Source organism: Agelaius phoeniceus, chromosome 11 (genome assembly GCF_051311805.1).
Source record: "Agelaius phoeniceus isolate bAgePho1 chromosome 11, bAgePho1.hap1, whole genome shotgun sequence".
Classification (NCBI taxonomy): domain Eukaryota; kingdom Metazoa; phylum Chordata; class Aves; order Passeriformes; family Icteridae; genus Agelaius; species Agelaius phoeniceus.
This window is the reverse complement of record NC_135275.1, coordinates 17,849,939-17,871,859: the sequence shown is the minus strand read 5'-3', so window position 1 is coordinate 17,871,859 and position 21,921 is coordinate 17,849,939. Positions and strand designations below refer to the sequence as shown.

The 21,921-nt window shown below is 38.6% G+C and overlaps 1 protein-coding gene across 2 annotated transcripts in view; it reads left to right on the top strand.

Moving 5' to 3' along the window:
* The window catches only part of SUCLG2 (succinate-CoA ligase GDP-forming subunit beta), a 107,318-nt gene that overhangs the window by 50,269 nt on the left and 35,128 nt on the right, over positions 1-21,921 (top strand). For both annotated transcript variants that reach the window (XM_054640022.2, XM_077184630.1), the window contains exons 5-9: positions 3,331-3,483; positions 4,443-4,532; positions 6,953-7,049; positions 10,347-10,508; positions 11,906-12,048. In XM_054640022.2, coding sequence (XP_054495997.1) covers positions 3,331-3,483; positions 4,443-4,532; positions 6,953-7,049; positions 10,347-10,508; positions 11,906-12,048 — 645 coding nt within the window. The remainder of the gene's footprint in view (positions 1-3,330; positions 3,484-4,442; positions 4,533-6,952; positions 7,050-10,346; positions 10,509-11,905; positions 12,049-21,921) is intronic.

Sequence of the window (21,921 nt, the reverse complement as noted above, 5' to 3'; positions counted from 1 at the left end):
TCTGGAAAGTTTGAGTGGTTTAAAAAAATAGGTAATAAGCATTTTTCAGAAGGAAAATATTTATTATGTTACTTTCTGTGAGGCAATAAATGAGCTAGTGTCAAGTCAGGGAGTGGAAATCATGTACCTTTTACATCTATTTGTAAGGAAGTTATAAAAGGTAGAAATTTTCTACAATTAGAATAATTATGAAACAGAAAATGATGGTTTTGGCTTTCTTTCTCAGCTTGTGCACCTGCTGCAGAATTTAAAGTGTGTTTGTGCCTGTTCAGATTGATGTTTCTCAAATTAATAGCAATCTCTTCAATTCCCTTATAACTTGGAACCTGTTTTTTGAGTTTACATAAAATCCTCTTATGGCATTTGGAATTTGGAGAGCCTGGCTATCTGTGATGACAGTCTTCTCTTATCATGACAACCTGAGAATTCACTACCTGTGTTTTTCTCTCCAAGCAATAACAGAATGAACATTTTGCATATTTGATTCTGTTTAAGAAAAGCTGTTACAGTTACCCTCATGACATTAGATGTGTGACTTAAACTTTTAGGTAAAGATTTGTTACAGAGAAGGAAAGCTTGAAGTTGTCACGAAGTTTAAATGAAAAGTGATTTTTCCCCAGGCCATTTTAAATATAAATATGATATGGTAAACAGATAATGATGTGTCATATTCTTTATCAAAAGCAAAACAGACAAAATGTGAGAAGAGTCAACAGTCTGTAGATTCAATTTCACTGTTCTTAACTGTTCATCAATGTGTTTGCATTAGTTCTGTTGTGTGAGTGATAGGTAAACTTAAATGATATTTAAAGACCTGGAACACCAATTTCCTTGGCTTTGCTCTGCATCAAATGGGAAGGATAGTGAAGGAAAGTTATTTTGTTGGGAGGAATTAGAGATATTTCACAATCTGACAATTTTTGCTCTAAGGTTGCCTGCTGCAAAGTAGACTCTCAGTAGGTTTGTGAATTAAGACAGAGAAGTATCTGATGATGTTGAGATTGTTAATTAGCAACAGTGAGGACAATCACTCAGGCTGGAAGTCTCAGTTGAAAATACCTGATTTAATAATGTCAGTTCCACCTGCTGTGCCTGCAAATGTATTCCTCAAAACTTGTTGAGTGTATTCCCATCCTAAGTCTGGCCCTGACCCTGAGCTCTGTGGAAACTGAACATCTCTGACATGATCCAGTAGGACCAGTTGGTTTTATCTGACTTATGTCTAAAGCAACTGACTCACATTTTTCAGATACATTGATGCAGGATATGTAAGAAGGTGAAAACATGGATGCAGGTAAAAATAGTAGCAAAATCAAGGATGCTTTCTGTACCCTTGCTTGTTAATTTGACAAAGCTTGGCAGGTAGCCAAGCTATGTCTCTGAAGTTGTCTTTTAGCTTCCCTCTGTAGTAGACTAAAATAGGCAGATGCTTTTAAGTAGTACAGTAGTTTTCTGCATTCTTGGTTCTCCCCTTCACCCTGCTTTCTTTACTTTCCTTTTGAACAGTTGTTTATTTGAACTATTCCTTTACATCCCCCTATGTTGTGTGAATAAAGTGAGGTAAAAGTAGAAGGAAACAAAATTACTGTAAAGCAAGTTTCTTCCAAGTCAAAAACACCATAAAGAAATTTCATCTTTCCTTCAATTCTGAGCACCGATGGCTTTATTTGATTTCTTGTTTCTTACATTTTTCCCCCCCCTTCTCTAATACCTACTGCCTGGCAGAAAGTCCCTGCATTCTTTCTTATTTTCTCTGGAGCAGACTGTCAGAAATGTGACTTGGGTGAAAGTATAGTGCATCTTTCTTGTTTATAGTCCTTGAACTATGAAAACCCAGAAATACTCATTTGATGGAGCACCTTGTGCCAGGTAGGCAGAGTTTTAGGGCTGCAGGTACAAAAATGCCTCTTGGATCTGCTGACTGAGAGAATGAATTTCTCCTTGTGTTATATTCAGTGATGATCATTGTCTGCAGTCATTGTTCAAAACTGTCACTTCAAAACAGACTGTGTCAGAAAGATGTTGCCACCTAATGCTTCTTAATTATATTAATATTTGAGAAGTGATTTTCCTGATTTCTACCACTCCCATTGAAAGATGGGAATTAGTAGCTCTCTTAAGGAAGGATGTAATTCTAATTAAATTGCAGAGGTGGCTGCTTCACTTTCAGATTGAAAAACAAAACTGTAGTGCAGAGCAGAACTACAGTCTTTGAAACTTTGATTGTGGCACCTGTTATGATCACAGGAAACAATTATTAATGATCATGTGCAGATTTTTTTCCTGAAATTAAGAATATTTTTGGGAAATTTAGTATTCTTATAGTGAAACAGTTTTGTGAGTCCTTTGCAAGTGTGAAACTACTGAGTCTCTGAAATGGCTTCGACAGCTGTTGTTAATCTATTGCAGAAACAGTTCAAGTGAGGAGGGAGGTACAGTTATTGTAATACTAAAATGGAAAGGACCTTGTCTTGTTTTGGGGAAGGGGGAAGAAATTGTAGCAAAGACTTTATATGGCCAATTTTTGACACTTTTACTGTGGTGCTTGTAGATTCCAAACATGGGATTTGAATCATCTTTCTATTTGTGCTGTGGTGTCTGTCAGATACTGGTACAAAATGGCTCTGTAGCTTATAGTAATAAATAGAAAAACAAATATCTGTGTTTCTAGATTGTGCCAGTATCTGAAGGACACACATCTGCTCAACTCTCTAAATTGAAAGTAAAAAGCTGGATGGCAGAATTACCTGTGAAACCCTTTTGTTAGGAAATACCTGGGCTGGACAGGAATTCAGTGCAGAGATGGTAAGGGTTGAGTGGCCTTTGGTCAGAATAAGGGAGAGAAATTAAGCCCGGGGATTTTCTGGTGAGGAACAGCACTGCTGGTGAGATGCAGCCAAAAGCCAACATTCCAGTCCTTCTGTCTGTGTGATCTGCACACCAGGTCCTTTGGGACTCAAGTCTTTCTGGAGACAAGAATTACTGGCCTGAGAATCAAGAATCATCCCAAATTATTGGGATTAAAAGGTAATATAGAAGTCTGCAGTGTGGACAGGGCAGCAGCAGGAAAAAACCCCAGCACCGAGGTGTTCCTGGTTTATATTCCTCACTGAATGCCCCAGTGAAAAGAGCAGCATTAGAGGGGTCTCTTACTTAAGGAGAGATCATTTCTTGGGAACAAGGTCACAGGGTTGGAGTACTGCAGTAAAAGCAGTGAGACCAATGCTTCTCTTCAGGGTAGCAAGTATCAAACTGCTGCATTCTAAGGCAAAGCAGAAGGACCAGTCAGAACCACTAATGCTTTCTTTTCTTCCCTCTCTGCATTTTTAGGTGATGGTTGCAGAAGCACTGGATATTTCCAGGGAAACATACTTTGCCATTCTGATGGACAGAGCCTGCAATGGACCTGTCATGGTTGGCAGTCCACAAGGTGGTGTGGACATAGAAGAAGTTGCAGTAACTAGCCCAGAACTTATCTTTAAGGTATTGGAGTAATGTTCTGCAATAACATTTTTCCCAGTCAGTTATTCAAAAGAATATTTTCCCCCTTTCTCCTGCCATTTTTCCTTCTTACCTGTAAAAAGGAGACAGGAAGAACCATAAAATAATGTTTCATCAAATACAGGATCATACCTGTCATCTAGTAAATGAAGCACATTTAACATCTGATTTTACTAGAATTTTTCAATTAGAAAAAGATCTTAAATCTGGCTGTTATGTGATATGTTAAACTTCATATCTGAAATGTTTTATGAGTGAGTTTCACTTTCAGGAAAGTACACTGTTTTTTCTCAGGTGGGTTGGTGCCAATATACTTATTGTTTCTGTGGCTGTTTTTCTCTAATTGACAGAGTTGTTAATTATTTTTTTGTACCTGCAAGACTTTTGCATCTGAAATACAACTGTTGTAATTGCTTTCTTAATGATGACTACACTGAAGTATTTTTTAAGTTACTGTGGCAAGATAATGAGTAGACAAGCTATTCAGCTGAGAAAATAATTGATACTATCAAGTATAATTATTCAAAAAATTGTAAAAATATTTAATGTGCACTTAAAAATCATATAAACTTTACAGTGTTACTGGGCAGTGACACTCATTGCCTTGAAAATATTCCAGAATATGTCATAAAAATTAACAGACTAAATATTCATCAATGCCATCTGTACAGTAATTAAAAGTGAAAACTGGTGTCACATTCTCTTGTCAGCATGCCACCCTGAAGAGTTATATATTTTTTGGAAGGACTGTTTCATAGTCAGTGTGGTAATTATAACATCCCCTATAGGCAGCTGCTATAGCCTCAGTCTCGGGGAGCCTTGGCAAACAGCCAGGCTTTAATTACTAATTTGCACATGTACACTAAGTGTTTTCCTTTTGAAGCTATAACCCTCCATTCTGATTGAATATTTAGTTATATTCATCCATGTTACTGTTGCAGGAGGAAATAGATATTTTTGAAGGCATAAAGGATCATCAGGCATTGCAGATGGCAAAAAATTTGGGATTCCAAGGACCTTTGCAGCAGCAGGTAACTTGACTCCACTCCCTGGCTTTAGGCTGAGGGCTTTTTAGCCCAGCTCTATGTTAAATGTTTTCCAATAGGAAAGGCCACTTGGAAAGGCCAAGTGTCCATTAAATCAGCATCATTTTGACATTCTAAATACTAAATTGCACTATGTAATTGTCATTAGGCTTTAGCATTTTGAATAAGCTCCTTCTAGTTTTAAAGTGTGAGTCCCTTGTCTTTGAAGGAGTTGATGGCAACATGCTGTTCCACCATGTGGGATTCCTTTGTTTCCACTGGAATCCCACTGGAGCTCTGTGACTGCTATGGGTAGAGATGGTTTTGAAAATTGGCCCTAAAAATAAGGAGAAATAAAAGTCTATCTGGCTGTGTGATTGGAACCTTTTAAAATTTTTTTATTCTTCAACTCAAAAACAAAAGGCTGACAGCGTATTGTATTTTCAGTATCTCTTTTCTATATGTATATATATTTTGAATATATATATATATTTGCCTTTGTGCATCATTTTGGGGAGAAGAGAAGAAAGCTCATTGAAGCTGGCCTGTTTTTTTTCTGAAGTATGAAACTCATTTTTGTAGAACTCCTTTATTTTTAATTCAGCGGTTTTAATTCTTTTCTATCCTAACATGCAATTAACAAATGCATAATGATTAAGTTGATTAACACACATTTGAAGATTTAGCTGTATGTATAATGAGGAGGAATGATTATGTAGAACCTTTCAACCCTTGAAGAGTTCTGGTACTTAATAATTAACAGCAAATATGTATGGACTTTTAAACAACACATTTAAATAATGCTGCAGGAATGCATTTCTTCCCTCATGTAGTCAACTAAAAGGAATTTACTGAAGCACAGGGATGCACTTTTTATCCAGACAAATCCTGGTATTTACTTATACATTCTCTAGTTCTAGGCTGGGATTTTCTGCTTGAAGAGGCTCAGTTCTTATAGACCCTGAGAAAGGGAGGCATTGACATTAAGCTGCCTGATTCAGAGAGGTGCTGAAAGATGGAGCAGCCTTTAATAAAAGTGCAGTGATTCTGGTGTTCTGGTGCCATTGCAGCAGAGCCCTGTGGCAGCAGCAGCTTTCCAGGTGGCCCAGAGCCAGCGTGGGGGTCATGGTGGGGCTGCCTCCCCAGTGTCACTGCTGAGAGCTCCCCCTGAGCTCTTGGGGTGCTTTGTCAGGGTTGGTGCCAAGGAAGCTGCTGCACATGTACAGCTGATGGGCTTTTTAAGGTCAAACCCACTGAGAATGCTTTGATAACTCTTGAGGAGGGCAGGCTTCCTGAGGAATTTGTGCTGCTTCCCAGCTGTGACTCTTTAAAGAATCTTATCACAGAATCACAGATTAATTTAGGTTGGAAGGGACCTTAAAGAACATCCAGTTTCAACCACCCTGCCCTGGGCAGAGGCACCTTCCCCTAGATCAGGTCACTCAAAGCCCCATCCAGCCTAGCCTGGAGCACTTCCAGAAATGGGGACTTCACAACCTCCCTGGGCAGAACTGGGATTGGGGTTGAGTCTTTCCACTTGTAATGTTTTCTTTTTCATGACTGACCTCATAGGGGAAAGCTGACTTATGCTTTCTTTGTTCTAATTCATTTCACTTATCAGGAGAGGTCCCAAGGATTTTTGGGTTGTGTACTTCAGTTAGCTGATCAGTAATGAGAGGGAAAAAATTGAGTGGTTCTTTATTAGTGCACTTCATCTGCAAACTTATTTCAGCTAATAGGTTCACAGTGTGTAATGAACCAAAGGGATTTTTTAATACGCATTCATGTTGCTGTTTTTAAGTAGTTCTATTAGTGGAAAAATATTAAAAGAACAAAAGACTTGGAAATTAGTAGTCAGTGGTGATATTTTCAGCCATGGAATCAGCCATGGAGTAGTAGGGAATGAGCAAGAGTATCTTGTCATGAGTAAACAAGCATGCTTCAGATGTGAGTTCTTCAAGAAAAAATTTTCAGACTGATGTAGGAAGGAGAAATAGATATTTTTTCTGAAGTCACCAGTGTGCACAAACTACTTGGTGTTTTCTGACTTTAGACTGATTAATGTGATTGCAACTCAGATCTTGGTGTACCAGAGAACATTTCATTATGCTGGTGCCTTCAGTCACTTCCCAAATTAAACTTTTCATAGTAATTGCACTGTCTATTTTGTACAAAATCTCCCGTTCTTGTAGTCTTTAAATGCACATTTAGTAAATCTTACACAGTATCATAACAGTGATATGCATTATAACAGTGTAAGACACTATGTGAATATGGTTAAGAAAACAGAAATAAAAGTAGTAATTATCTAGAGTTACTGTGCAATGTAATACTTTAAAAATAGTCAATAATGGTCTACCTTTGCCTTGAAAACACAAACTTTTGTTTTTCTGTGTGGTAATTGTAAATCATTTGATCACATTTAGGCAGCAGATCAAATTAAGAAGCTGTATAATCTTTTCTTGAAAATTGATGCCACTCAGGTTGAAGTCAATCCCTTCGGTGAAACTCCAGAAGGGCAAGGTAAGAAATTGAAGGAAACAAATGAATGCATTATAATTCTTTATTTATGCAAACTATAAATTAAATTGCATAGAGGGATGTAGCAGCAGCTTTGCATTAATTTCATTTTGTAATGTAATTTAAACAATATTCATAAATATTCCCTTGGCAGATTTTATATTTCAATACCTTTTGTTGTTTCATCCAAATACTGGAAGTATTGGCTTCTACATGTTCTGCTTGGTGAGAGACAGGAACATTATCTGCTCTTCTGCTCGTGTTCAAAGTTGGAGTTTTCTTTGTTTTGTTGAGGTTTTTTGGGGGGTTTTTTGTGTGTGTGTGTTGATGCTGCTAGAATTACTGAGATTGTGTGGAAAGAAACTTGTTCTTTTATGTTTGCATTCATACAGATAATTAAAATTTTAAAGTGCATGACTCTGCAGTCTACTAGAGCACAGGACAAATTTCAGCTGGAACAGACACTTGGCCACATCCTTTGGGAAGAAAAAGGGTCCTGCACAGGGCTGAGGAGGTGTAGGGTAAAACTGAGGAGCTGAATTAGCTCTCACCTCATTATAACAGTTGGTATTCCAGCTGAAACCTTTCCTTCCATTTAGTAGTTTTGTCCAAGTAACTTGGACAAAGGTGAAGAGTAGAGGAACTAAAGGTGCCTGTGGGATATTGAAATATGAGAGGGCTGATCCAGGGGGATCACAGCTACCTCCTCACTGTTCCATTTCACTGAGGTGCTGAAGGCTTATTTTGTGAGTACCAAGAGGAGAAATTGGAGTGCAAGAAGAGGCCAGTGAGGGAGAGGACAGAAAGTAATGAGAGGAAATAAAATGTGGTCCTTAAAGATTGGAAAGAGCTGTGGTGGCGCTCACCTTGCATCCTTGCTGGAGGTGGCTCTGTGGAAATAAAGATTTGGATAAGTTACCAAGTTAGCTCTCCTGGAATGGCTGTGCATATTTAGTGAGAGGGGCTTAATCTGAGGCATGGTAGGAGTTTTTGTGCTGTTTTCTCTGAGGTTTTTCCCCATGTGGTTTGCATCCTGGAAGCTGAGGAGCAGAAACAGAGTGGGTTTCAAGCTGTGAAAGGCTTTTTGCTCACAGAAATGCACAGGAGTCTTCCTGTGCTTATTCCTTTTTTTGCTGGAAGTTTCTCCATCTGAAATGTCTTTAAAGAAGAATAAAGATAAAACAAATGGAAGAACATTTGAGTAGCTTAATGCAGCTCTTCCTAATGATAAAATAGAAGTCTCTGTTGAAGCCCATGATTCTTGTCCAAGTAATAGATAAGATGGATTTACTTCTTGCTGTGTTTTGTGTTTATCACTTGTGTGGATTTCCATCAGGTTGTATGTATTTCCTTGTTTAATATCCTAGCAAATTATTTGTTAACACTGGGTTAAAACAATGGGTCAGAAGCCTGAAACTTCACCTTTTTTTGTTGTTTGTTTTTGTTTTGTTTGCTCTCAGTGTAAACTGTTGAATTGGCAGATGACAAAAATCCTACATTGCTAACAAAAACAACAGTCCTTCATGAATATAAGTGTTGGAGCATTCTTTGATATTTGTTTGGAAGAAAAACCCATTTGTATAATCTATCATACATGTAACAATGTGCTTTTGATATTGAAAATGGTTTGATAAATATTAATACATGTTTTTGCTTCTACTTTGTACAGCATGGCCTTTGTTAAAGATGAATGTTCTGTAGAAATGAGTTTCTATTAATGAGACATGGAGGATGTTTGTGTGTAAAGTAAACAATTCTGAAACTGTAGTTGTACTCTAGCTTTGAGTGGGTTTAGCAATTTAAGCACCTGGAAGCTTGAAAAGGAAAAAATATCTTACCTCATTGCTAAAAAATTAATTAAAGCAGCTCTAGTGCATTAGAAGCATGCTAGGAACTGCAGATATTTCTGCTTTTGGCACATTCCCACATGATGATTGACCAGGTAAAATCTGGACTCTTCCAAGAGATTTATTATGCACATTCATGAATAATTTTCTGAAACTGCAGTCACTGAAGTGAAATTTGATAGCTTTAATTTAATCTGTTATCAGTTACAAGTCAAATATTAATTTTTTTTAAAAATCAACATCAAAAAACCAAAATAAGAAAACTCAATGCAAATCAAGATATACAGCTGAGACTCTCCTACTTGTGTGAATGTTTTATTTGCTGTTTCCTTAGCTATTTTTTCCTAAGTTAAGAAACTATATATTGAACAGAGTTACATTTCCACCAGACTAAAATTGTCCTCTTAATTGTCATTGACTTCCAGATGTGTGCAATGCTCAAGAACACATGCACAGATACCATGGGCATGTCCCAATGGCAATGTGAATAAAAAACACCAGCAGATAGAAAAACTGTTGGATTTTTGTGGGCACAGCATTTAAAGGCACTTAGATTTGATTGGTTTGTCTTGAGAAATCAATTATGCTTAAGTCAGTAATTATAATCTGAACATAGTACAAGGGAAATTACTTGCATAGTAATATGATAAGTATAGAGTCTTACATTTGCTTAGAACATTTTAATCTAATGAGGCATTTGCCTATGCAAAGCCATAGAAATAATGAGTCAGAAAATAGGCAAATAGCACTCTACAGGCATTTCTGTTGCTGCTGTGTTTATGTGAATACTGGGGCTGCTAGCCAGTCCTTTGTATCTTTTATTTCATGTAGTCAGATTTAGCAACTTCTTAATTTGTTTTTGTAACAATAGTGGATGTTGATATCGATGAGAAGGTTTGTATTTCCTTTCCTAATTTTCTTTATTTAAAAGTAATGTTTTGGTCATTTTTAACATATTCGGTTTCAGGTTTTTTAAGCTCTTTAATGAAATAATGCATGTATAGTTAATAACACCGGAAATTCAAAATATAGCTAAGGAAAGCATTTTGTGTTGCTCAACTCTCAATGACTGCATGGCTTTGGGTTGTTGTTACCTGTTATATCTGTTATTCTTTCAAAATATGCAAGGTAAACTCTGCTGTGTCATTGCTGCAGCCCACCTGTCCAAATGACAAAAACTGCCCTCATAACATTCAGAAGCTTTGTTTGTAGCAAACACAGAAAACCTTCCTGTGTGCTGTGGAGATCTTGCTGTGCCTTTTCTCAGTAGAGGATTTATGGAGAACCTGTTGGACCCAGTGCTGGAACTTCAGCTGCTGCTCTGTTGGAGGCAGCATCATTCCCAAATTCCCAAAGCAGCCTCCCCTCTCTGCTGGAGGAGCTGCAATATTTCAGGAGCTCTGGCTGACTGGAAACTCTAAATTCCTGGCTGTTGTTTTATTCTCTCCTCCAGTTGTTTGCTTCGATGCCAAGATAAACTTTGATGACAACGCAGAATTTAGGCAAAAAGAAATATTTGCCATGGATGACAAGTCTGAAAATGAGCCCATAGAGAATGAAGCTGCCAAATATGACTTAAAATATATAGGACTGGATGGAAACATTGCTTGCTTTGGTAAGAACAAATACATCCAAAAGACATTTGAAAACAAATTTACGCTTGTTCAGTGTAGAGACTTTGTTTACATCTGACATTCAGGTCACCCTTTAGAGAATTTCAGTTTGTTTTACTGAGTGTTTCTGCAGTTTTTATCTGTCCTTCCTCAAGTTCTTGCAGGAATGAAACTGAAATTGTGTGCAAACTCTGCTGATGGCCACAGCACACCAGCAGTGGTGTCAGAGAGAACGCAGGCAAAGCCTTAAAAACTCAATTTCTGACTTTTTAACCTGATGTAATTGGTCTTTCCAGTAATTAAAACAAAACAAGAAAAGTCATCAAACTTAATCATTAATTTTAAAAAATAAGAATGTGTTACTTAAAAGGCACTTGGAAAGTGTGTTTGTATAAATATGCCATTCCCAGTTACAATTGAATATTCAACTCCATTTCCCCTTAAGGGAAGCTGCTAAAGGACCTGCTTGGAAATGGCAGTTTTTTATTTTCCTGAAGTTTCTGTAGAACAGAAATTACTCTGCTGTTTAGAAGAGATAAGTAGAAGAATCAGCTGTGCTCTAAATAATTTTCTTTTTGTACAAATTCTTTCAGCCAATACAACATCTTATTATTAATCTAATTGAATTAGGCAATTTTTTTTGACTTGGTGAGAAAATGCCCATCATTTATATTGGCTGAGATATATTGGCAAATCTAGAAGATTCTGATAATGTGTTGCAGTTGATTCAGTAAGTGGCAATGAGACTTCAATCTCAATTTTAAAAAACAACCAAAAGATCCCAAAACCCAAATAATAATTTCCAACATTATGCTATTTTTTAGTGGTCTGTATTCTGGTTGACACAGGAGCATTTGTCCAATAGGAGCAACATTAAGGGGACACATAATTCTCATCACTTTTCCCAGTTTATATCTTCCTATCCATGGAAATGCTTCTAGACTAGTGCAAATCTGAAATAAGATGTTTCAGGAGCATCTGAGGTCTGTCCCCAAAACTGAGTTATCTGTGATGCAGTAATACAAAGCATCCACTGCTATCAGAGTGATGGGAAAGGAGCTTAAAGAGTCAATTTGTCCTTCACTATTTCCGGAAATTTTTATGTCTCTTTATTTTTAATAAAATCAGAAGGTTCTGCATTGCCACAATTATTATCCCAGTGCTCATACATGCTTAAAGGAAGGTGCACATCTAAGCCCTAAAAAAACCTAAATGTTGGTGTGTTTGCACCAGATTTTGAATTATTTGTTGCATTGGATGTCCTTGAATGACTACTAGTATTTAGAAATAGCTGTGTAACATTTTGAGCCATGCTCTGGGATTGTTCTGATACATTTTGAAGCCTTTTCACAAACCTTATCTATGTGAATTATAAGCACGTTGGTGTTTGCAATTACAGTCAATGGAGCTGGACTTGCAATGGCAACATGTGATATAATATCCCTGAATGGTGGAAAGCCAGCCAACTTCTTGGATCTGGGTGGAGGTGTGAAGGAAGCACAAGTCTATCAAGCATTCAAGCTGCTGACTGCTGATCCCAAGGTAAAAATGTTGGGTTGGGACTGGGAGCTTCCCTGTGCAGCAGCAGGGCTGAGTAGGACCATGAACAGTGCACAGAAAAGCCCAGATCATGGTGAGAACACTGAGGGTGAGTTCCTAATGGGCTGATCTGGGAGGAAAATTAATTCAATATCAACCACTGGACAGACTTTTCAGCTCCTGATCCATACTCAGGTTTGCTGGTGAGTTGTGAGTGCAAACTTTCTCAAGGCAGTTCAGCACAGGAGTGCAGGTGTGCTAATGCTGGGCATTGCAGCGCTGAACTCAGAGCACCTCACTCCTGAAATGGAATTTGTCAGACTTAGATGTTTAAAATATCATTCCTTATAGTGTTGTGCCACAGTAGACTGAGGAGAAAAATGGGAAAATTAAGCAAATAGCTAATTCCAAGGGCTGATTTGTACTCTTTTAAACTCAAGGTTTCCAAGATATCTGACTCTGCACTGCAGGATAATCTGTATTTAATTAACAGGCTGGAATCATAGCCTGGAACGTTCTGACACTTCCTGTTGCAGATGGAGCTGCAGTTGCTCTTTTCTTTTTTGAACAAGAGGAGAAGACATTAGTCTGTGTGTACTGAGTAGAAGTTATTTCTAGAGATGTGTGTTGAGGTCACTGGTCCCCTCTGCAGACAGAACTGGAGTATCTGCTGAGAGAATATTGATCAGGCGTGGGCTTTGGAGCAGTGCCAGCTGCCCATCCTGCCAACGAGGAGTTCTGCTTTTGTGTGCAGCCAGAGCTTCCTTGCTGCTGATATTTTTACTAATGGGAATCTGTTGAAGGGCTTTGATCATCTTTCCCATCTCCTGCACCTAAGCATCACAGCTGAAGTCCCTATTTCAACATATTGCTTCTTTTTGTGGATCTGGCTTCATCCCCTTTATCTCATGTTTGCTGTGATTTTGACTGATCCAGTCATTTTCCTCATGTTCATTGTGATGTGATATTGGCTTCTAAATGCCACCTTCCTGTGACAATTACATTGCTCTGATTGTATGCTCTGTGCAGCAGAAAGTGACAAAATGCTGTGGCTTTTCAAATAGAGGTGGGTATTGTTTGCAGCAACATTTCAAGGCAAAATTAGGTAGAAAATTTACAGAACAAAATAAGCACAGGTCAGCTTTATACTGTGAGCTCTTTGCAGCTGCAACTCTCCCTGCATATTTTATAAGTACCTGGTACCTTGATGTCTCAAGTGTTTGTTGTTTGAGTTGTTTGAGTTGCTCTGCAGTGTTTGCTTGGTGTGATGATCTGGGTTTGCCTGAGATGTAATTTAGTTCTGAAACTTGTGTTAGTGGTAGAGAAGCAGGTGCAGTAAGGTCTCAGATACACAACTTAGCTGGTGATTATCACTGTGCTAAGTAGTTTGTACTGTCTGCTGCAGCACAAACAGCGGGTATTAATTTTGGTGATGAAGCTTACTGAGTTTAAACAATTTTAAAACAAAAAGGCATTCTAGTAGCTCTCAGTGATAGAACATCTGCATGCCCAACATTTGACTTGTGTTATATCCTTCTATTACCCATTCTGCTTATATGTTACTGCTTAACTATTTCCAACTGCATGCACCAGGGCTAGGGAAGCTCTGCTACTGAGAGAAGGCAAAAGGGAGCATGGAAAGAACCTGGATTAGGCATTTATGCTGAGGCTGTGCCATTCCTGGCATTGTCTGGCTGAAGATGCAGAAGGCAAAACATTTCATGTTTTATTTCATTCTGTTCAGAAAATACAGCAAATGTCTGTTATTTCTTCTCCTGATACACCATGTCCATTAGCTCACTAATATGTAATCAGAAAATTGGATGAATCCTCTCTTTTCTTAACTAATGGTAGGGTTTCAGTCCCAAGAGTCTTGGTGGCTAATGCAGCATTCACAGGTTGCATCTGGTCAGTCATTTCCCTGTGGCCTGTAACTTGATTCCCATTTGATATGATAATATAAAAATTTGTTCTTGGGAACTTGAGATTCAGTTAATTTTTGTAAATATCCAAATGTCTGGAGACTAAAGAAATAAACAACAAAAAAAAAAAGTTTTCAGGGCTGTAATATGGTGAATTGCTGTTTTTTAGTTATGCTGGCAGAGTTAAGGACATTGCAAGAGATTAAATCTTCCAGAAGGAATGGTTCAACTGCACTCTGAAAAAGATCTTTTTCTCCCTCTTAAGTTGTCTTTAAAATGACAAAAAACCCCAAACAAACAAACCCAAAAACCAAAAAACCACACAGCCTCTCCTCCCCCCCAGACAAAGAAAATAAACAAATCAAGGTAAGCCATGATTTGATTCAGTGAAGCTGAGCATATTGTTTTTGGGAAAAGTGAAGATCTGGGTTGGTTTGCTGCTGGTTTAATCTGTCAGCTGTCAGGGTCTATAATTCTTGGGGAAAAAGAAAATAGTGTAAGGGGTTTTGTTGCAAAAGGTGATCCACTGGCTTTTGGATGGAAATGCTGTCCCTGGAGCCAGTGACCCTTTTTACACTCTGCTGGTCTTGTTTGCTGTCTGCCATATCCAATACTTCCTAGGTTAGACAGGTCATTGCAATGGTTCTGAATTCCCTTCTACTGACTGTCTAAATTCCAATTGCTTTTTTTCTTTCTTTCTTCTTTTCTTTTCCTTCTTCCTGCCTGTCTTATTACTATAAGTTTGTGCTGTGCATCTGCTCTGGCAGGGAATGTACAGTCTTCCCTGTTTTTAGATACTAGCAGGAAAGATGGCTCAATTCTGGCAGTTCAAGCTGCTGGGAGACACTGCAGGAGCTTCATTTATGCCCCTTTGTCCCACAGTGAAGTGGAAGTGGTTGTTGCCTTTGGTGTTTCTGAGGTTCTGGGTGGTGCCTGGCTCTCCCTTGCATGTGTGAATTCCTGCTCCAGGCATCCCCACAAAGTCCTCATCTGTGAGCACTCTCACATCCTTGTCAAGCTCCACAGGTGCTTGTTTTTGTTCATGCTGAAGACCTGATTACCATATGATGACTCTTTATAGGATTCAGCAAGGTTTTTTGGAAAGGCTAAAGCTGAAAAAAAATACCTGCTCCTTCCTGGATCTCCATGGGCTGCAGGGGAATCTCAGCCCTGGCACCTGGGGCAGTTCCTGCCCCTCCTCCTTCACTGACCCTGCTGTCTGCAGGGCAGTTCCTCTCCTATTCTCACTCCTCTCTCCAGCTGCTGTTTTGCAGTTTTCCCTGACCTTCTTAACTCTGTTGTCCCAGAGGTGATGCTACTGTCCCTCATGGGCTCAGGCTCCATTGCAGAGCTGATGGCTCCATCAGACATGGGAAGCTCCTGGCAGCTGCTCACAGAAGCCACCCTGCTACCAGAACTTGGCCTCACAAATCCACACAAAAGCCAACTTAGCTGTAAGCAGGTTTTTTTTACCATCAGCACACTCTAGCCCTGATCTTAGCAGTGGATTCCTGTTAGAAAGTGTCACTGAAACACAGGCAGCTAAAGGCCACCGTGGTTTGTTGTTCTTTTTCTCCTTCTCCCACTAAAGTTCGTTTGAAAACCTTTTTTGAAGCCTGTCATTGATGATATGACTAAAGACTCACCAAAGCAATTGATGTTAACAACTGTTGGCTTGTTATTTAGGCAAAGTACTATTGACAGAAAGACAAACGTTTCTCAGGAAAAACAATTCCATATTGACATCTGTTAGCTCATATCCAGGGAATAATTAATATCAAACCCACACAAGACTTTATTTTTTTTTCTTAAGCAATTATCTAGTCCAAATTCAGATTATTGTCTCAATTATATGGAATAGACAATCACTCCTGTCACCTTGATTTGCCTGTTCATGTTCAGATGTACCTCTGTGCCCACCACATAATTGGCACTGATGTGTTTCACTGTTGTGTATCAGGCAGAGGTTTTGGGGCTTTTGTTTTCCAGGCATCTGACAGAGTGACCAGAATTCTGAAAGAGGATATCATTAAACCATAACTTTGCAATTCACCTCTTTCCCAGCTGTGTTTGGTGTGAAAATAATACAGTTTATACATCCTTATTATACAAGACATTTTTATCACCAGCTTATCCTTTTGGCTTCAGGGATTTTTAGTATTAGCTTTCTTAACATTTGCAGTCTGTTATGTGGCAACAGAAGGGATAACATTATACTAAGAGGAAAAATTTGGGATATTCTTTTCTTAGATTTCAGAAATAAAAATAAAGTTGCCATGTATAATGTATTTGATCTTTATTTTTGGTAATTAATTTAAAAATGAGTGAGCTAGCTCAGTTCAGACCATTCAAAACTTCCCAAATCATTCAGGCAGATTGGGGTGTAGTAACTATTTTTGTGTTTGCTCTCACTGTGCAGCTTTGAACAATGACCTGCTCAAGGGGGAAAGTTTTAAAAATACAAGAATTCCAAATGCCTCATTTCTGTGATAGGGAACTTCCTCATGGTTAGAGCATAGGCTGGCTGTGGGCAGTTTGCTGCATTTCACTGATTGTCAGCAGTGGATTTCTCAGTGTTACAATAATGCAAACCCATAAATCAGTAGGAACAGATAACCTTTCCTATCACACATGCAGCCTATGTCAGTGGGCATACAATTTTGGAGAAAAAATGGAAATGTAAATAAGATTCAGTTGCAGACATAAAATAAGAGTGTTAACAGTGAATTTGTTTAAATTGTCAGATTTTGTGCCATTTCAGAACCCTGTTCTTACAGCCCCATTAGGAATCCTTTTGCTTTCTCATTCACATACCATGCACCCTTTACACACTTCATTAGCCAGCTCTTCTTTGCACAGCATGGAAATTCTTTACACCTTGTGCAAAGAAGAGGGTGAAGCATCATTCTCTGGTTTGAGCACTCCAAACTCTGCAGCTGAGGAGCTGCTCCAGTGCACAATGCCTGTGTGCTGCCCTGCTCTGCCCTGTTCCCCAGGTGTTAACTGCCAGTGTCTGCACTCTGCATGGCCTCACTGCTCCAGCTGGGTGTCTCAAAATGGTAACTCCTGAAATGAGTGATGAATTTTGGAAATTGAGGCTCTGACTGCTGTTTGTACCCCTCTGTGTGAACTGTGGGTTGTAATCCTCATCTGCCATCTACGAAGATTGATCAAAAACTAAATAGCTTGTTAAAGAAGTTAAGCGCTATGAAAATCATAGAAGTTATCACTGTTCCTCACTGCTTATTACAGAGCCCCCTCTTCCTGGCAATTTAGTGCTTAGCACTGGTTTTGTAGAAGTGCAATATTAATTTTTTTTTAAAAAATCATAATAAAATAACCTGTTGTATTTTTTGCTAAAATTTTGACATATTTGTAGGGTGTTGTCTAATCAATCATTGAAAAATTCCACATAGTTTTTGGAATCTGGATCTTGCTACATCATCTTAGTATTCTCTCCTATTAGCACAATAGAGGGGCCTTTTAGTCTTGAGGGGGAGTAAACAGGTAGGTAGAGACCTAGCTTTTCTCTGATTTCAAATATACAAATGATTCAAGGGTTGAAAGAGGATCAGACACAGAAAGGTGAAGGAGCCTTCAGTTAACCTGAGCATTCTGTCTGGTGGTGCAGGTCAGTGACTGCCTCAGGCAGGAAATACGGGTTAAGAGAGCAGCAAAGAAATGTGCCTGTACAGGGTAGCTGTTCTGAAAAAACTGCAGCCAAAAAAGGGAGTTGAGTCCTACAGCAGTTTATTTTGGGAATTTAGACACTATCCAGCACCACAAGGTTTTAAAGACTAGCTAAAAAAGCAATTATCCAGGAAATTTCAGGGAGTGTTGATCCTGCCTTGGAGCCAGTGAAGGGTCTGGAGCTTCCTTTCTGTGTTTCAGAGAGGAAACATAAACATAAAGCTGTGTAAAGCTGTGATTGGCATTTTTGTAAGAGTAATAATGTCTTGACTCTGGAAGTTGAAGATTATTCTCATAAAATGACAGTTTGTGGAGGTAGAAAATACCTATTAGGGCACGGAAATATCTTGAAAAGGTGGGTAAAGTTCACAAAAGCATATTGTGGTTTTTGTCTCAGAAATCTGTGCAAGTATTTTGCCTTTAGACAATGGAGCAGGTCATGGTTCTTTTAAAGATACTGTAGGTTTTGAGTTTATAAGAGTAATTTAGGAATTTCCCCACATTTTTATTAGCTCTGCATTGGTGAGAAAATACAGACTGATAGAACTAGAGCAAGGATTCTTTTCTAATGTGCCTTTTCAGTATTTCAGAATTAATATGAAATGACTATTCATCTTTTAAAACACTTAAAATATTGAAAAGTCATTCTTTCATTTCACTGAGGCACTTTTACAGACTGATAGCATATTGACAATATTTATGAAAATGAGAGGACAATTATGCATTTAAAATGCATAAATGAATTGTCTTGATTTATAACCAAAAGTAAAATATTTTTCAAGAGCATGTGTAGTATTGAGTCCTAAGTAATTGATATGTAAATATACTTGAACATGAATCTGTCATTATTTATGGGCACTGACAAGTTGAATGCCTTTTGGCATTTTATAGTAGGCTATAATGAAGCCTAAAAACTGGATATGAAAATAAAATTCCTAAACAAGAGGAAAACTTGCAGTGATTTTGTAATTGCTTCCTTTGTGGCAGGAATGTTTTCATAGATGGTAAATGCTGGCAAATTTGTGGAAGAGCCACAACACAAACTGAGCTGTTGGGTTTGGATGGAACTTGCAGTGTTTGTGTGCTGATTATCCTCTCTGCTGTGTTGTCCCTTCTAAAGCAGGGAAGGAGGAGCAGGCATTTCCAATTCCTTGGAGCAGAAATGGCATCACCCTCCTGAGAGAGCTGCTCTGTGGGCAAGGCTCGTTGCATTTCCCAGCCTGTTTGGAGGTGTGCTGGGTTAGTGATCAAAGTGGGAGATGATTTTGTTACTAGCTTTGGTTTTAGTGCTCAGGGCTGGAGAATGGGGACTTTTCTGAGGTCTCCACTGGGACAGGATGAGGAGAGGATGAGCCCTCCTCAGCTGGGAGGGCTGAGCCTGTGGTGGGAAGTGTTTGGGAAGGACATGGGAATGGTTATGGGAGCTGTTTCTTGTAATGGCACAGCCTGGTGTCACCATCTCACTCCAGAGCAGGGCCTCAGCTGGAAGGTGATGGATCCTGGCAGTAAATCTGCATCCTGAGCACCCTCCCAGCACCTCTGAGTGCCAAGGGCCTGATGGCACGTCCAGGGTGTGCAATAGAACCTGCATGGCTTGGGATTGCCCACTAAAATACATCAGAAAATGGTTAATCCTTCACTGGGATTTCCAAAATGATTAAATTTTGAAAATTTATATGACTCATTTCACAATTAGCAAAGATAAAAAGAGGAGATATTTTGGGAAAGTCAATTTGGTAATTCATCTTGGTGAGATGAGTAATTTATTATGGATCTACTTTTAGATCCTCCATCTAGCACACATACAGGAGAATGAAAGACAAATAATCTGATAATACAGGTAGGAAATAGTATATTAAAAGAAAAGTTGTAGGTGTCCTTACTTAAACTCTCCTGTAGAGAAAATCACATTTTAATTCTCATTATTTTTAAGTGGGTGTTATGGCAGTCTAGGAATGTGTTTGTTCTTTCAATCAAAATGAAGAAATTTAATCACCTTGCCTCCATCTGTTCCTGACAAACTGGCCCAGATGATGAAATGTGTATCTCAGGTAGGTGCTTCCAGCCATTTGTGCTGGGTTAGGCACACTCTTGTGATAGTGAAATAAATAACAACAGGTTTTACTTATCATTGCAGAAGCACCCTGGATGGATGGAGCACAGGTAGATAGATAGGACTTCGTATTTTTCTTACTGATAAGACTCAATTTGGGGAAAAAATGGTAAACCATGACAAAATTAACAAGTATTTTCTCATCATAAAATTATCTTTTAATGACAGAAGAGCCTGATATTGCTAAAATTTTTAGAGTAAAGATGCTTTTTTTTTGAAGGGTATCATAGACTGATGGAGAAGTTTTGTAAAAGACAAAAATTGTTTGAAATATAGCTTAATTAAAGAGGACTAAAGCTATTACTCTTGAATCTGTTTTGCTTCAGGTAGGATTGAATTATTTCACACCTTCATATTCATGCTCAAATTCAACAAGAATTCAAACCTGTTTCAAGTTTTAATATTTTATTATCTATTATTCTGAGTGGGTTGATAAAGCTGAAATAAATGAGTCTATTTAAAGCTTATCATGTGCTTAAGTAGTTGGCAAATTTAGTCCATGCCTACCACAAATGAGTAGCTCTCAGTCTTTTTGCTCCAGGTTTAGTTTCATCTTCTAATAAAAAGCTACCCTCTCATAGGAAGATAAACTTAGTCCTGTTTCTCAAAAGATGTTGCATTTTTTGTACCTGTCACACTCAGCAGTTTCTAAAGTCAGGTGTTCTCTTTAGAGTGGTGTGAAAAGTGAACACTTTATTTCTTTTGGTGCTTCTACCTCTGATAGCAATCTGCAGGCAGCAGAAGTTCTTCCATTTCCAGCTGCCAGTGGCCAAATTTTCCTGTTTGTAGTCTGGGGTGTGTGGAGGTGATGCCTTGTGAAGGCTGACCTGGAACAGAGGCTAGACAGAGTTAAAGCATAAAGTAGGGATTTATTTTGCAGCAGAAAAATACCAAACTTTTTAAAGATTTTTTTTTTTTCCCAAGCAATTAGAGGAGCTGATTAGGAATAAGGTAGCCTCCCTTGTTTCAAATTGCCATATAATTTCTTCTTTCTGGCTGGGATGGAGCAGGTATTGTACTACTGCAGCTATTCCAAATGAATTTAGAAGACATTTGACTGCTTTTACAAAACCATTTTCACCTTGAATCTTCTGCTATGGTTGTCACATTGTTTTTCATTTGCATACATATTTTGCTCATCAAATAAGTAGAGGGAAAAGAGAACTTCCTTTTGAATTTTTGCATGCAGCTTGCTATGGTGAAGGTGAGTAAATCTGCAGATCTCTACCCCACTGCTGCTCTGACACAACTTGTGTGGACTTTTCCACAGCCTGTTTTGTATGCAGTGCTGGCTGCTGCTGTACTTTAGAAACCATTTCTAATTATTTAAGGGTAAGCCTGAGTAACCAAAGAGCTGCAGAGCACCAGATGTTCATTCCCTGGGAACGTGGGGGAGAAGGAGCCTCCCTTGCTGCAAAAAATCTGCTCAGGGCAGAGGAGCTGGAGCTCTTGTGGCTCCCACCATCCTCTGCCATCCTCCCCCAAATAACTCTGCAGTGCCTCAGTGCAGGAAACAGCCCTGCTATCAGTGCCAGAAAATTGGATTTCTGGGTGGCTGACAGGTGAGCTGACCAGGGAAGTCAGTATTCACTTCACCAGAAAAGGGAATGAAATCTGCACCTTCAGACAGGGCCCTGCTGAGAAGGTTGTTCAGCAAAAAGTGTGCATAAAACTCTGTCCTGTGACAGTGATGCCAAGCCTGTGATTAAAGTAGGAACCTTTGTATAAACTGTGGATGGCATTTCTGAAAGGTGGATTTGGAATTAATAGTGATAACCTGGGAAAAGAGGAAAAACATCTCATTAAGAAAATAGATTATATACATGCTTATGTGGTGCAAGTTTTAATCTAGACAAGATTAAAACTTGAAAACGCTGAGGATTTCTTTTTTCCTGACTAAATCTTGATTAAGTCAACCTCCCAGAGTACTGTTATGGGCCTGTAACAGGCAAAAAAAAAGAAGAATCAGTTATTGGGTAGAAATGAATGAATGTGTAGAGTCAATATTTATAGGGGGTGTTGAAACTTGAATGCCTGATGCCCAACAAATCATTTGATTTAAAGGTTTGGGACTGCAATGCTCGACTTCTCATTGAAGAAATATAAAGGAGCAAATTACTATTTGCTGAAAAGTCACAGAAACCTTATCAG